The 14979-nt window shown below is 59.4% G+C and overlaps 1 protein-coding gene across 1 annotated transcript; it reads right to left on the reverse strand.

The window, feature by feature from the left end:
- On the reverse strand, positions 1–14576 carry DEF6 (DEF6 guanine nucleotide exchange factor). Its single transcript, XM_026111668.2, has 11 exons — positions 13956–14576; positions 9000–9140; positions 6904–7089; positions 4829–5056; positions 4419–4565; positions 3865–3973; positions 3460–3758; positions 2776–2942; positions 2269–2467; positions 1364–1454; positions 1–881 (listed from the first exon to the last, which is right to left on the reverse strand). Exons 1-11 carry the CDS (start codon positions 14049–14051, stop codon positions 670–672), a joined length of 1875 nt encoding a protein of 624 aa, XP_025967453.2. The 5' UTR covers positions 14052–14576; the 3' UTR covers positions 1–669.
- Between the last annotated feature and the right edge of the window lie 403 nt (positions 14577–14979).

The raw sequence follows: 14979 nt of genomic DNA on the forward strand, positions 1-14979 counted from the left end.
ACAGCTCTAAAAACTTTTATTATTTGTTGGTTTCTGCTAACATCTGCATGACTCCAGTGACTAACAACCACCTTAAGGGAATGCATGTGTTAGTTAAAGACTCCCTGGCCTTCCTGGTCAGGGCTGAAAGCGCACGAGGCCCAGGCTAGCACAGTCTTTCCGAGGTGGGCGGCTGGAAGGCACTGCTCAGTCTGTAAAGGCTGCCCTGGGTGCCATCTTCGCAGGCCCACACGCTCAGGAGCACAGCAGACAGGGCAGTGCGCATTGCCAGTAGCAAACGAGGGGAAATTGCAGTCCCGGGCCTTGTGATCCAGTGCCACCAGTGGCTTCTCTAGGCAAGGCCTGCGGGGTCGAAATCCGTCTCCAGCCTGTGGGGAGCTGTCTCCACGGTGCACACCTGGAGCAAATGGCCCCATTGCCTTCCCCCCACATCGGGCATGTCTCTAAACCTCCTGGCAAGTTGTGGCTGCAGCCCTTGGCTGATCAAAATTGAAGCATCTCTGCCTGGATGCCTTATATGTAGTCGCCTATAGACTCTGTGCTGGGCTCTGGGGCAGGTGATGCCACACAGCATTTGTCTCCATCCAGAGATGGCCATATTGACTGTTGGGGCTCGCAGGGACGTGCTGGGCCCCACAGGTTACCCCTGGGCTCTGCCATGCTCTTGGGCTAGTTGGAAGGCTCTGTGGTCATGATGTCTGCATGAGGAGGCTGCGACAGGCTGCTGTTCCCACCGTTGCTCATGTTTTCCTTGCTTTCGTCCCTCGCGGGGTCGCTGCCTTTATCCTCCACTTTCTGCTTCAGTTTGAGGGAGGAATCTCTCCGTGAAAGGAGGGGTTGGTAGCCAGCAAAGCCTCCTCCGCTCACGTTTGTACGCTTGTCTGGGGAGAGACAGAAATGGAATATTATTTTCCTAGGGTGAGAAGACAGTGGCAGCGCAGCCAGGACCCTTTATATCATTTTAAGTCTTTGCCAGACACTCTGCAGGCAGGAAGGAATACTGTCAGGGTTGGGGGGGAGCTGTGTGAGTGTGCAGTCAGGGAGCTTTGAGCACTGCAGCGGTCACACGAGCTATGGTAGCAGTTTGCAGCATGAAGTGAGGACAAACAACATCACACTGCTTGGGATTTGGCTTGGAAACTGCATTTGAGACCCTTCAGCTAAGGAAATGGGGCACAGGATCTCATAATCAGAGTTATTAGTGTATCTTGTCTGAAAGATGGCTCCTTCCAGCCCCCTGGCCACCCCCCAAAGAGGGGAATACAGTCGGGAGACTTGGCAGCAGTACCAAGATGTGTGTCCCAACACAGCCTCGTTCAAGAGCAGCAGAAGGAAGGCGTGACGGCCTGGCCCAGCCTCTTACCTCCTGGCTCAATAGGGTGCATCAGTCGATTCATCTGGACGTTCCAGTGCTTGACGTTGGTGCTGGCTTGTCGCAGCTTCCGCTGGGCCGCCTGGAAGGACCATAAGAGAGAGGTGAATCAGCCGCCCTACAGCCACGGGCTCGGGACCACTGGCAGGAATTTCCCTTCCCTGAGCAAGCCTGGATTTGAGGCTTCCTCTGGGATAGAGACTGAACTCACTCTCCTTTTGGCCTTCTAATCCACCTGCTCCTACCCTGCTTTTTCCTGCTCAAATTCTCCCCTCTCCACACGCACTCCCAGTGTCGTTACTGGTGCTCTCTGTAAGGACACCAGTGCTGTCCTCTGGGGCAGGACACGCTTGTCTCCCTTCAGCCACAGAATCACCCGGTGCATACGCATGGCACAACTTAGAAAAACTCAGAGCCACATGACAAGGAAATGCCAGCTTGGTGCTCTCTCTGCCTGCCCCCAGAGTCCGCCCCGCAGGCTGCCCTGTCAGCAGACTTCTCACAATAGCATCTGCCAGCACAGCAAAAAGGGGGGCGAAAGCAGCTCTGCCTCCTCTCCGCTTCCCTGGAGTCGCGAGCTGCGTGTGGTGCAATGCCGAGCCGGGCACTGCCCAGCCAGCGGTTGCATGCTGACCCTCAAGGGCGAGGGACACATCTGCTGAGGCTGACTGCTCCTCCCAGGCAAACCTCTGGGCTGCTTTCCCTGCTGCAGCTAACGTGATGCCCTCCATCCAGCTTGGCTACACCAGGGGAGCTGAGAACAGGCTCCGTGCCTGTCATAGAGGATGACCCCAGAGCCCCTGAGTTTTCTCTAGCATGGAGGTGACTCCGGGGAGAGCCGGGAAGTCCCCTGGGGCTTACAGCATGAAGGAAAGTGGTGCTAACGTGATGCTCACCATGACGTCTTGGTCTGCCCGCTGCCTGTTCACTCTCACTTCTTCCAGCTGCTTCTGGGCCTCTTCCAGACACTTGTTCTTGTTCTCCATCTCCTGCTTGAGGACTTGCTTCTCCATTTGAGTTTTGATGATGTACTCCTCTTGCTCTTCCTTCAGCTTCATCAGCTGCTTCAGCTTCTCCTCTTCCTCAGCTAGTAGCCTGTTGTGAAAGCACAAGAAGTGATTACATCCTTCTCCCAGCTCATCACCCACCGACGCGCTCGCAGAATACGACGTCACTGGCGGTGCTGGGTGTACGCAGCGGGCCGTGCTGGGAGCCGGCCTGCTCAGACTGCAGAGAGCTTGGCAGCCTCTGCCTGCAGCCCCGATGGCAGCAGGGCAGGCCGGAGCCCCAGGGAGCAGGTGAGGGCAGCCGCGCCGTGCTGGGGCTGTCTTTGACGACCCGACGCCCAGCCATTTCCTCGGGGGCGGTGCTGATCGAGAGCGGCTGGGATGTGCTGGTCCTACCTGGCCTGCGCGTATCTCACAGACTCCTCGTCCTGCCGCGCTTTCACCTCCTGCTGCAGGGCCTCCTGGAGACGGCCCTGCATGTCCTCCAGCTCCACGATGCGCTTGCGCTGCCGTTCTGCCTCGGCCTCCTTCAGGACCATCTCCGCCTGCATGGAGGCGCGAGCCTGCAGCGGGGAGAGCAGCCGTCAGCGTGGGGCTGGGCGCGCTGACTGCCGCCGTCCAGGGGCCCCAGCAACAGCGTGGAGCCTTTTTGTCCCTGCACCCCTGGGCGAATGGGCCTGGATGTCTCCCACACCATGGAAAGCCTGCGGAGGAAGCTCCAGAGCAAGGCCGTGTCACTGCTCAGGGAGACACCGCTTCCTTGGGAGCCTGCCCCATCGCCCGTCACGTGGCGAGAGCGGAGACGCTCAGCAGCACTGGCTGCAGGGACAGAAATGGGCTCCCTGTCCAGCCCAGCGCCAGCACTCGCCTCTCACCTGCCCCCGGCTTCACAGACCCCAAGGCAATTTGTCCTCATATCCTGCTCCTTGGGTATCTCACACACGTGGCAGCAGCATTACTGCAAGGGCGGGGGGGTGCTCCTAAACACACATTGATCCTCCAAATCCTCTGAATCGATGTGGGCAAGGGAAGGGACCGGCCATCCCATGAGCAACACTGCCCCCACGGCAAGGCACCCACCTGCTCGGCCTCCCGCAGCTGGATCTCCAGCGTCCTCTGCATCTGCTCGTGCTGCTGCCTCCGCCGCTGCTCCTCCTCCTGCAAGAGCAGCTCTGCCTGCCGCTGGGCCTCCTTGAGCAGCTCCAGCTCCTGCAGCTTCCTCTCCTTCTCCTCCTGGAGCTGCTTGAGCCGCTGCGTCTCCTCCTCCTTGGCTGCCTTGCGCTGCTCCCGCTGCTCCCGCTGCTCCCGTCGCTTCTGCTTCAGGTCTTTGTGCAGGGACTTCTTGCCCTCGGCCTGCAGCCGGATGGCCGTCTGGATGGCTGGAGAGGGAAGGAAGGACGCTCAGCTGGGCTGCCTCCCCGGCCGTGGGGAGCACAGCGCGGTCACGCCAGGAAGGGGGCACAGAGCCAGCGTGGGGGCACGGACCTAGTGTCCACTCCTGGCGCTGCCGGGTGTCGGAGGCGCTCATCTCGTACGTGCGGGAGGAGGTCTTCACGCAGAACATGCACCTCTTCCCATCCCGGTCAGGCAGCACCTGCGGGGAGAGGACAGAGGACGGCATTACCCCAATCTGCCTGGGGTAAGGGAGCAACCACTGCGATGAGGACCAAGATAAATCCTCAGATCCACCCTCTCACCCAACAACTGTCCTCCTGCCTGCTGTGTACAGGCCTGAAAACTAGCAAACTCATGCCACATAATCCACTACTTGTCACCTCTGGGCTTCCTGCAGCAGGAGAAATCCCTGTTTCTGCTGGTCTTTCTCTAGCTGCCTGAGGGAGCTTTTCCAGCTTTGTTTGGTTATAGGATTGGCTCTCCCATGCTCATGGACATGAAACCACTGCAGTGTATTTTCAGGTCCCCCTTCCCAGGGTCCATTAGCCTCTGTCCCAGCTATGCCAGGTCTTGTGGCACGGGGCCTCATGGCAGGCACTACCCCTGCTGCCCAACGAACCCCCGAGCCACGTCCTGGGCTTCACCTCCACGCAGCAGTGCTTGTCTAATGCGATGCTCCCCTTCTTCTCCTTCCGTTCCTCGCTCATGTAGTAGGACAGGACACTGGGCTTCAGCGTGAACCACCGCTCCGACCAGTTCCTCCTCAGCTGGCCCTTCTTCCAGAGGTAGCCCTGCATCCGAGAGACCCGGGGGTCACTGAAGGTGGTAGGAGGGCTGTCGTATAATGGCATCATAACCGTGTTCGTGTAGAGGCAGGGGAAAAATAGAAACATCCCCCCCAGAGAAGGGTCCAGTGTGGTGCAGGGACCGGGGGAGGCAGGAGCAGGTCTGGGCCAGCTGCACGGGGTTGTTACAGCCTTTCTGACCCGGCTGGCAACCTGAGACCAGCTCCCTGCGAAAAAGGCTGTGTCCCAGGACACAGAGCCCCCCTTGCCTGTTTGAGCACGTCCTCGATGACCTCCTGGTACACCTCCTCCACGGCCATGCTGACGGCCTCCTGCTCGATGCCCCGCAGGAACCGCCCCGAGTTCACCATGTCCAGGAACTGCCAGACCGTGAGGCCGCCCTGCCCCTGCGGCTCCTGGGAGAGGTAGTCGTCCAGCTCGCAGGAGTTCAGCTCCACGTTCATGGCCGTGCAGATCTTCTTCAGCAGGTACTCCACCTGCGGGGACGGGGAGCTCAGCCACGGGGAGAAGTGGGAGCCGTTCCCACCCACAGCCGCTGACTCGGACCAGTGAAACCCCACTTTGGAGGGCCCTGGGTGACATCCCTCTGGTCTGGAGACGCGGGACCCCTTATCACAGAGTTATCGCCCCTTGCCGTGGCTGATGGTGATGTTTGAGCTGCTGCAGGCAGACTCAGGAGGTTGGTACGGGGCTAGTGCTCGTGAGGCTTTTTTCTTTTGACCACAAGGCCTAGATGTTTTTGGATTGTTTTTCTGAAGAGCAAGAAAACGCTTCAGAAGTAGGGTGCTTTAGGGAGACTAGCCCAACGCTGCTCTCCTCCAAACCCGACCCACAGAGCAGGTGTCTCCGACCACTGCCGTGACCTCAGTACCGCTTTGGTTTCCCTCTGATACAGTAACATGCTGCCATAAAAAGACTGAGGAGGAGCAGGGGGGAAGGTCCCTGCAGAGGAGATGAACCTCATTAGGAAACGATATAAACAAACTGCTCTAAAAAGAGCTACAGTTGCTGAAAACATGATGTCATGAAGACTTCAGCCATCACAGCCTAGCTGCGGACCTGGGACCCGAGAGGTGAGGGTGGCTCTGCTGAGAGTCACGGCAGAGTCCCCAGCCCGGATGGACTTTCCCCTCCTCGTCGTCTCACTCGGAGAAGGGAAAGAGTCTTCATTTAGGGCTGGTTTTTTTCAAGCCCAGCCCAGTAAGCAAAAAGATGATTCAGTTTGTCATGGTCTGGGGAACAGGAAATACCTCTCCCAGGGAACAGGAAGTGCGGTTGCCCTCGCGCATCTGCGCAACGCCGGCTTTCTTTTTCTTTTTTGCCTTTTTTTTTTTTTTGCTTTTTTGCTTTTTTGCTGATCTCTGGGGGAGATGGTGCAGAAGCAGATGGCAGCTGCTCGCCCAGCTGAGCTCAGCCCCTTGCCAGCGCAGCAAGGCCCGGGAGGTTGCTTTGGAGCGTGTCCCTCCTTCCCGGATCTGCCCACCTTCCTGTGGGGTTTTAATCTGCCCCCCAGGAAGGAGAAAGCTCCCCCTCCAAATGCAGCGTGGAATTTAGAGCTTACTGTGAGCGGCTTTGCGGCTGGGTACCTCGCTCTTAACTCTCTGGATGCTGAGCAGGGGGGGAGCACACGGTGACAGCAGGCAGGGAGAGGGACAACCCATTCTGCTGCCTACGGCCTTGCACACAGCCGCGCTGGCAGCGGTTGCACAGGAGCACCTCCATTGCAACAGCAGATCTGAAGGGTTTCTCGCTTTTTCTCCCCCATTAAAATCAGAAAGAGCCCTCCAACACCATGCTCTCCTTCACTCTTGGATGAGCTGCAAGGACGTCAGGCAAAGGACCATCCGCAGCAGGGAGAAAGGAGTTGAGCTGTGGATGCTCCTTGGTTAGGAATCTGAGAACTGGCACATTCATTTCACAGCTGGTGAAAGAGCTCCATCGCTGGCATCGGCTCGGAGCCACAGAAGGGCACTGTGGTACCAGCCCATGCTCCATCCTCCAAGGTGTCAATACCTCAGAGGCATCAGAATTTCGGAGAGGTCCTAGGAGCTGCCCCAGGCCACCCCCCTTTCCCTGGGCACCAGTGGTGGCTGTGGCCATAGCTGGGGGTGCCCAGGGCAGGTGGCCCATTCCTCCCATCCTTTCTCTGTCACACCCAGGAGCACCACGTCCAGCGGGATGTGGAGAAACGGCCTTAGGAAAGACATGCCGGGAGACGCGAATGGGACATCCCAGCCCCAAACCAGCTCTGCCGGCATGTGGAGCCCTGGGAGGCCGGGAACGGAGCTGTGAGAGACAGGCAGGAGGAGAAGGCAGTTCCTACCTCGTCTGGCACCATGACGAGAGGGTACTTGTCTTCGGACAGGAAGTTGAAGAGACACCAGAGCCTGAAGGCATCTTGGTGGGACACAATGCTGTTCCCGTTCCGGTCGGGCTTGTAATTCTTCTTCGCTGTCAGGGTCCAGCAGAGCTCGTCAAAGTTTTCTTTGACAAAAGCACCTTCCTCCACCTGCAGCCAAGACCCAGAGTAGTGAACGTACGGCTACGTGACTACAGAGCTTCTGGGGGGAAACGCTGGAGGAAGGGCAAAAACTCTTGCATCGGAAATCTCCTGCCCCTGCCAGAGAGAAGCACCGACTGATTTATACGTGGGGCAGGAGAAAGGGATGTGCGCGTGGTTACAGCGTGTAACTGGCCCCGAACCCGGGAGTCCCGGCCCCCTGCGCTGGTTCAGCACAGGTCCCCTCGCGCAGGCGGCTCAGGCACGCTGGCTGCTGGAGGAAGCGCTCCGGGATCGCCGCGGTGCCCGGGCATCGCGGCACGACATCTGCCTTGTGATGCCAAAGATGCCGCAGCCCCCTCGCAGGCAGCCTTGGCAGGCCTGCCGCGGCGGGCAGGTGCCGGCGGGCAGCAGAAAACATACAGCAAAGCCCACTTGGCATTCTGGTGGGCTCTCCAAGGCCTCATCTCAAAGGCCTCCGTGGCTTTGGGGCAGTGTAATTATCCTGTTTTACCAACAAGAGGAAGCGAGGCCCAGCAAAGGGAGGAGACGTGCCACAGGCAGGCAGCAGCGGAGGCAGGAATGGAGCCTCCATCACCTCGGCCTCGCCACCGTCGAAGAGCGACCGCCGGTTTGAGAAGCCTCCACCAGGGCTGGGCTTCCTGTGTCACCAGTAACGGCAGGGAGCTCAGCGACTAGTGAGTTCAGCTCTGTGAAACACAGGTGACCCGTGACAGGGACCAAACTTGTCCGGGCACATCTGGCCGCTCTGTCCTAGCGTTTGCCAGGGAGGGTCCTGCCGCGCTGCACGAGCCGCGCAGCCAGCGTGAGGGCCCACCACGGTCTGCGACGGCCGAGCTGGAGGAACACCTTTGGGTCCTGGGTACCAGGAAAAGCTAAAAGCCCCACTTACTAGGAAAAACCACTTCCCCTTCTCCGATTGCCTCCGGGATTTTATTAGCCATAGCGAAACGAGCAGAAGGGGGTTTAAAGGTCAGCGCCGAAAGAACCACACGAGAAACTGCAAGGATTTGGGCCACTCGGCAACAGGAAGGTTGGGCTGGGCTGACCTTGGGCACAGCGGGAGCAAATACCCGGTGGCCCCGCGCCGCGAGGCCTGCTTGCATCTCCGGTGAGGTTTCAGGCCCTCCAAACCACCTCGCTAAGGCAGAGGGAGCAGGAGAAGGCTCTGCCCTCTCAGCCCTTTCGCACTCGCTGCTGCTTGGGCTGAATAACAACCTCTAGCAAGAGAAACCTGGCACACGGCAAAGCCGGGACCCTGCGGGCTGCCGGAGCCGCAGGGTTCGGTCTGAGCGGCCTCAGCCCTTCAGGACGGGAAGGGAAGGGTTACTGCACCCAGCTCCAGGCCCCCCTGCTTTAAAGTGCACAGTGGAAGAAAGTTGTCAGTCATTTTTCCTCTCCCCACATGCCCAGAGGAAACGTGCACCGAGCCGCAGAGCCTCGCTGTGCAAAACAAAGGTGCCTTTGAGCCATGGAAAAAGAGAGAAACCCACCCACTCCCCACCCCGCGGCACCCCCAGCACCGCCGGCCACCGCTCCTGCCCAGCACCCCGCCCTCCTCCATCTCCTCCGCTGTCTGCCAAAAGGCTGGGAGGTCACATCTCGAGTTTGAGCACGGCTGGAGAGGGAAAAAGGGCTGGGACGGACCGCGAGGTTTCCTCCGCCCGGGTGATTGCGCTCGCCGAGCCCTTTAGGAAACGCTGACACAGCTGCGCCTCCGACCAGAGCCCCGACGGGGCGGAAGAGCCGCTCTGCCAGCAAGGCACTGCGCGCTGCACCTTCATCTCGCTTTTTAGCAATCAGCTGATCCCCCCATCCCTCTGCCTCTCCCCAGGCCTGCCCTGGAAACTGGGAGCTCCTGGGGAGGAGGGCTCAGACCGCGTGCGGCGGGGGCCCACCTTGTCCAGGATGTACTTGTTGAGGTAGGGCATGTAGCCCTGGCTGGACACCGGCCCGTCGTCGTCGTCCCGGAAATGCTCCTCCAGGGCCACGGGATCGTGGGGGATGCGCAGCACCGTGTACAGGTTGTGGGACAGCACCTGGCAGAGCACGAGGAAGGGAGGAGAAGGGCTTTCGAGATAGGGACCGCCGCCCCTGCCGCGTCTGGAGGCACGCGCACAGCTGGGGCACAGCTGGATGGTGCCAGACACCCCACCCGCCCACCCCGGGACCCAGGACCCACCCCAGCATCCCCCGATGCAGCCGCATCACAGCATGGCTTGGGCGTTTTCAGCAGCGTCCGGGAACATTCCTAAATATAAATCTTAGATAATCAAACGGAAAAAGCCCCAAAGGCATTTGGAATTGAGGAATTTTTTTAACTTTCATTTCTCTTCTTTCCTAGCACACGGGGAACTTTTTTTTACTTTATTTTTTTAAGGGACCGTTCCAAACATTACAAAGCAAACAGGACATAGTTTGATCTAGAAAGGATGATAAGCCGCCCCAATCCACGCTACCTGGCAGCTGCCTTGAGGGATTGCTTGAAAAAATAAGTAACTGCAATGGGCTGCACACCGGTTGCCGTGTTGCAAGCCAGCAGCAGTCACTTTGTGCAACTGTGTCATCAAAAGACACCGAAATGAAAATTAAAAAAAGAAAAAGTAAAAGAAACTAAAGAAAACTTTTGTTTGGAGGGGCCGGAGGGGAAGGCGGCCGGCTTCGCGGGGCAGCTCGCGACCTGTCTGGAACCGTCCCTCCCCTGCGAAACGCTGCCGGAGGCCTCGCCAGCTGCTGAGCCTCAAAACCCTCCTCGCCCAGGCGGATCTTCACTCGCTTTTTTGCCCTCCGGGCTGAGGTTGTCAGTGGGGCTCCACCCGGCCGCTAAGCCCCCGCGCAGGGCTGTGGCCCCGGGCGCCCAGCTTCCCCGGGGATGGGCACCTGGACTGCATCTCCCATGATGCATAGGGCAGAGCTGCCAGCCTCCCTGCCTGGAATCCATCGCGGTGCATCATGGGAAATGTAGTCCAACCTGTTGCCCCCATCTTCTGCCAAACCATTGCCCGCCATGAGAATGTGGCTTGTTGCTTCCCAAATTCACCATTTCTCCAGCCAGCTCGGCTCTGTTTCCCCTTGCCCTTGGCTGCCTGCAGCCCCACGTGCCGTCTCCGAAGCCCGACGCCTCCCCGGACAGAGCAGGGCTGGAGAAAAACCCGCCCGAGCCTTGGTCCCACCGAGCACCGCCTCGATGGTGCTCAGCCCCGCCGGGCTCCACGGAGCGGGACGGGCGAGACCCAGCCCATGAGGCGACCGATGCCGCGGCCCCGGGGGAAGCCGGGGAGCGAGACGAAGCCTCGCCGCGGCCCGGGGAGCGGCGTCTCGTCCCGCCGCCTCGCTAAACGCCCGCTGGTCTGGCGAGCAAAATCGAAAGTGGGGCAGGGTGGGAAGGGGGAGCCAGACAGGGCTGATCGCAGGCCTCACCGCTGGCATGGGGCTGCCACGGCCCCTGGGGAGAGGAAAGGGGGGACCCCCCCATCCCGGGCCCCGAAATGAGGGAAAAAAGGCCCGGGGGGGTGGAGGGGACGGGGTGCTCCAAGCGCTGGTGCAGCCGCCGCCGGCGGGAGCGGTTCGTGACTCAGCTTTTCCGCCGTGCCGCCGGCAGGCAGCGGTGACGGCGGGGGGAAGCGGGCCGTGGGGTGCTGGGTCCGGCCGAGGCCCCCCCGCTGCCCCCCGCTTCCCTCCGAGGCCCGGCCCCGGGGGCTCTTTGCCAGCCACGAGGGTCCCTTTAGCTGCTGATCTCGTTTTCCGCACCGGGCCGGGCAGGGACCTCCTGCCTCGCTGTCCCAGACGGTCCATAAACCGGCCATGGTGAGCCAACCCGTCCACCGAGAGCTTGGTTAAATCCAGAGACCTGCACAGCTTTCCGGGGAGAGCAGCCTTCCCCGCCACCGCGTCCCGGGCCGGCAACCCCGCTGGCGAGGCCAAACCGCTCCTCTCCTCTCCCTCCGCTACCCAGGACAGGACCAGAGCAGAGCTGCGGGAGGGAAAACACCCGGATGGTGCAAGAGGAGATGGCCCCGCGGCTCCCGCCTGCCTCCCCGGGACAGCGCGCCGGCACGGCCGTGGGGAACCGCGCGGCTCTCCGCGCCCCCGGCAAGCGGGACCGTGTCCTGCAGCACAGACGCCCCAGGGAGACGGGAAATGGCTCTCCCGGCTCTATGAGTGGGGATGTTGGCACAGAAAAGCTAAACTGCTGCTCCAAAACCAGGCCTGATGTGTGCCCGCCCTGGGAGCAGAAATACCCAAGGTCTCTGGTCTCCTAGTACGTGACCGCAAGCCTGCCCTTCCTTCCTGTGCAGAAACACACCTACACGCGCATGTACTTGTGTGCATACGCGCGTCTGCATGTACGTATAAAGAGCTAAACTACTGAACCCAATAGCTTCCCGCAGCTGTGCCATCGAGCTTTGAAATGCTGCTAAATTTACTTATGCAACCGGCTGAAAAGAGTTCAGAGGAGTCTGACGCTCAGCTCCCGCCGGCTTTCTTAGAATCCGCCAGCAAAAGCCAGCGCCTGGCTGGGGGGGCCGACGGCGCCTTCTTTCCGTCGGTGCACCCGCCCCGCGCACCGGCAGCTCTCCCACCCGCGCTCGAGACCCTTCTTGCAGCAACACGCCAGGGAGCAGAGCACGGCCGAGCATCGCCGTCTCAACACCAGCCAGGAGGAGCTTCCAGAGGACACGGCGACCGCTGCTTTAATTCCTTACTTGCTCAAACTATCGGCCTGCAAGACTCTGAGTTTCTTCTACGCTGAACCTACAGGCAGAAACCCCAGTGCTGGCTTGTGTAGGCTGGGGCAAATCTGGGCCTCTCGTGAATTTTGCACCAAGGGGCAATGGAAATGAGGTCTCCCCTGCCCTGGGGCAGGTGGAAAGTTATCCAGAACTGAGACTCATCGTAGGAAAAAAACACACATTGGTGTTTCTGACACAGTGCACGCACGGCGCAGTAAATCCAATGAGCCTCTCCCCCACACAGCCCCAGACTCGCCTCCAAGCACCCTTCCCGTTTCCATGCTGAAAGTGTGGGAAGAAAGCCGGGGGCAAATCTCCGTTCTGCTCTGAAACGTCACTCTGGAAAAAACATCGCCGTGGAGACTGTCTCCGCGGCACCTCCGACGGAGCCCGGCACCCCTGGGCCCCGCGCACGGGGTGGGTTTGCAGCTCCACCTTCCCTCCTGCACAGACTCTCTAGGAAACTGCTGCTAAAACTAGGGTCTTTGCGGCCTCAGCATCACCAGCAGTGATAAAGATCTTGCAAGACAAACGCTGTATGTGTAACACCAGTGCTTTCCAAGCGTGATTGCACATTTGGGGCCAAGGGAAAGCCTGGTACCGGCCTTAGGACCCAAAGCCGAGCTGCCAGAAGTGCCCACGTACCCTGGGGGCAGGGAGTAGCTCAGGAGAGAACAGCACCCATCGCCGGGAATTAGCAAAGGGAATTAGGCTCTGGCCTACTTTGGGATTTTCTTTAATTCCTTCAGCTATTTCTACAGTTTTTGGTGCCTTAAAAAAATTGTAAATTATTCAGAGCCTTATTTAACGGCTCTGAAGCTGCTTGAGGCTGAACGGCCCCTGGGTCCCATCCCAGCCTCGCGTCGGCCCTGCGCAGCCGAGCTGAGCAAACGCGACCGGACTTCTGGCCGCAGCGGCCGCTGGAGGCCCTTTCCGTCCCCGGCCGCGGCCAGGAGAAGCTTTGCGGGGCCTCCGTTTCCCCAGCGGAGATGGCGGGGTGCCCCGCACCGGCGTGGCTCCCAAACCACCACGTGCAGCAGGTTGCTCCGAAGCGGGTCGAGCGGCTCACGGCCGGCCGCCAGCTCGGCAGGAGCAGCCCAGCTCCCGCCGCTCTAGGCCCGTTCAGACAAAACTCTCAGTTTTGGACCAAACGCGGCCCCCTCGCCGAAGCCCGGCGCCTTCCCTGCGGCCTCTCCCGGGGGAGCCCCTCGAGGGCAGAGGGAGAAGGAGGAAAAGAGGTTTCTGTACGTGGCCTCTTTCACGACACATCTCGCGACGTTGCTGCCAAGTCCTCCTGACGCAACCGCGTTTTGCGTGTTTCTAGCTCAGGTCCTTTCTCCACATCACACCGCCCTGCTCCAAGCAGCATTTCCAACCCCGGTGCCAGCGTAAGGACCACAACGCGACTTTTAAGCAGGAAAAAAAAAAGTCACAAAATTTTCAAAGAAAAACGTCAGTAACTATTGTAAAAGCAGAGGAGAAACCTGGTGGATTTGACGAGACGCAGACAAAAGGCTTTAAAAAGCCGCGACAGCTTTAAGAAGTGCTGAACTCAGGAGCCTTCCGCAAAGCTGCCAAAGGGATGGCAAAAGGGGCAATCAGAGCTTTTTAAAAGCGATACGTTATTTCTGGCCAGGCTGCCAAGTAGTTTTATTTTTGAAAGCGGTCTTCCTCTACCTACCTACCCACTGCTCGAACAGGAAGGAGAAACGCGGGTGCTCAGACAAGCAAGAAAATACAACCAAGATAAGGCTGTGACTTGGGCATGAGGACGCGTAAGGCAGTAGAAACACCTAAAAAATTCGATTTCTCCCCAAAGTTTCACCGACGAGATACATTTGAACGTTAACGCCCTGCTGCTTCCCCTCTCCCCCCCTCCCCTTTTTTTTTTAAGGCAGGTGAATCAGAGGCAGAGAACTTCACTAAAACAAAATCCTAAGTGTAGAGGAGACTTAGTATTTAGCAATTCTTCCAAATATCCCGTGGAAAGCCAGGGAGCTGCAAAGCATCACCGGAGCCGCTCCGCACCCCGTAACCCGCCAGCGAGCCCGGAGGTCAGGCAGAGCCGAGGCACAGCAAGCCCTGAGCCCCCGGCGTGCTGCCGGCCCCCTTGGTACTCACTTTGAGCTGGGATTTGGACACTTTGCCGCTCTTCTCCACATCCAGGGCCGTGAAGGCGTACCAGATGGATTTCAACAGCTCCGCTCGCAGGTCCATGGCTACAGGCGCCGATGACAGAGGCTGCTCTGTCAACGTTGAGAATCCGGTTTCAGGAAACCGATTGCCTCGACAGCCTTCAGCGGCGGGAGCTTGCGCGAAGCAGGAGCGCCATCTGCTTGGACCTGCCTCCGAGAGGCCCCCGGCCCCCTGCCATCTTCCTGCCCGCCTAGTGCTCCGGGGCCCAGGGGCATCTCTGCCCGCCGGTCCCCTGGGGAACCAACGGCCTCCAGCTCCCGGCTCCCCATGGCAGGCTGCAGGCAGGCGATCTGCTCCGGCACGGCCTTCACAGCTAAGCAGCTCTTGATCTGCAAACAGGACGCTGAGCTGCACCCTTGCCTTGCGGTTCGCAGGGGCTGATGTCTGCTGCAGACACCCCCGCTGCGAGCCTCTGCCAGGCCTGGCGCACCTGCGAGGCAGACCCAGACCCAAGGGGACGCAAGGGAGGCACTTGTGGGCTCGCTTGGAAAAAGAGCACGAGAATCCAAGCACAAACTGGGCAAGGACTGGTAATACTTTGCAATCTCAGCCTGGAGATCAAAAGCTTTCTCAGCACTTGTTCTGCAGAGAGAAATCCCCTCCCTACATAAAGCAGCAGCTTCCTCTTCTCAGATTTAAATTGAGAGCTTCCCCTAGCAGCAGCACAGCCCATGCCACACGAGAGCTCCAGCCCTGCTTGTTTTGAGCTGTCACACCAGCAAAGGCAAGCTGAAATCTGCCTGCTGCAGCCCTCCCAGGCAGGCATTACTGGAGCAGCATGCCCATCCTTTCCTGCCCACACCTCTTCCCTTGCAGAAGCAACCCAAGAGCACTTCCTGGGTGTAATAGCCAATAAATACCTGCCTGCTGGTGTTCTCTAGGCTAGCTTCACCCACAAAATGTCCAGGGGCTAAAGTAAACACAGACATGCCAAGGTTACTTCCGTGGG

The sequence above is a fragment of the Dromaius novaehollandiae genome, chromosome 27, assembly GCF_036370855.1.
Source record: "Dromaius novaehollandiae isolate bDroNov1 chromosome 27, bDroNov1.hap1, whole genome shotgun sequence".
NCBI classification, from domain to species: domain Eukaryota; kingdom Metazoa; phylum Chordata; class Aves; order Casuariiformes; family Dromaiidae; genus Dromaius; species Dromaius novaehollandiae.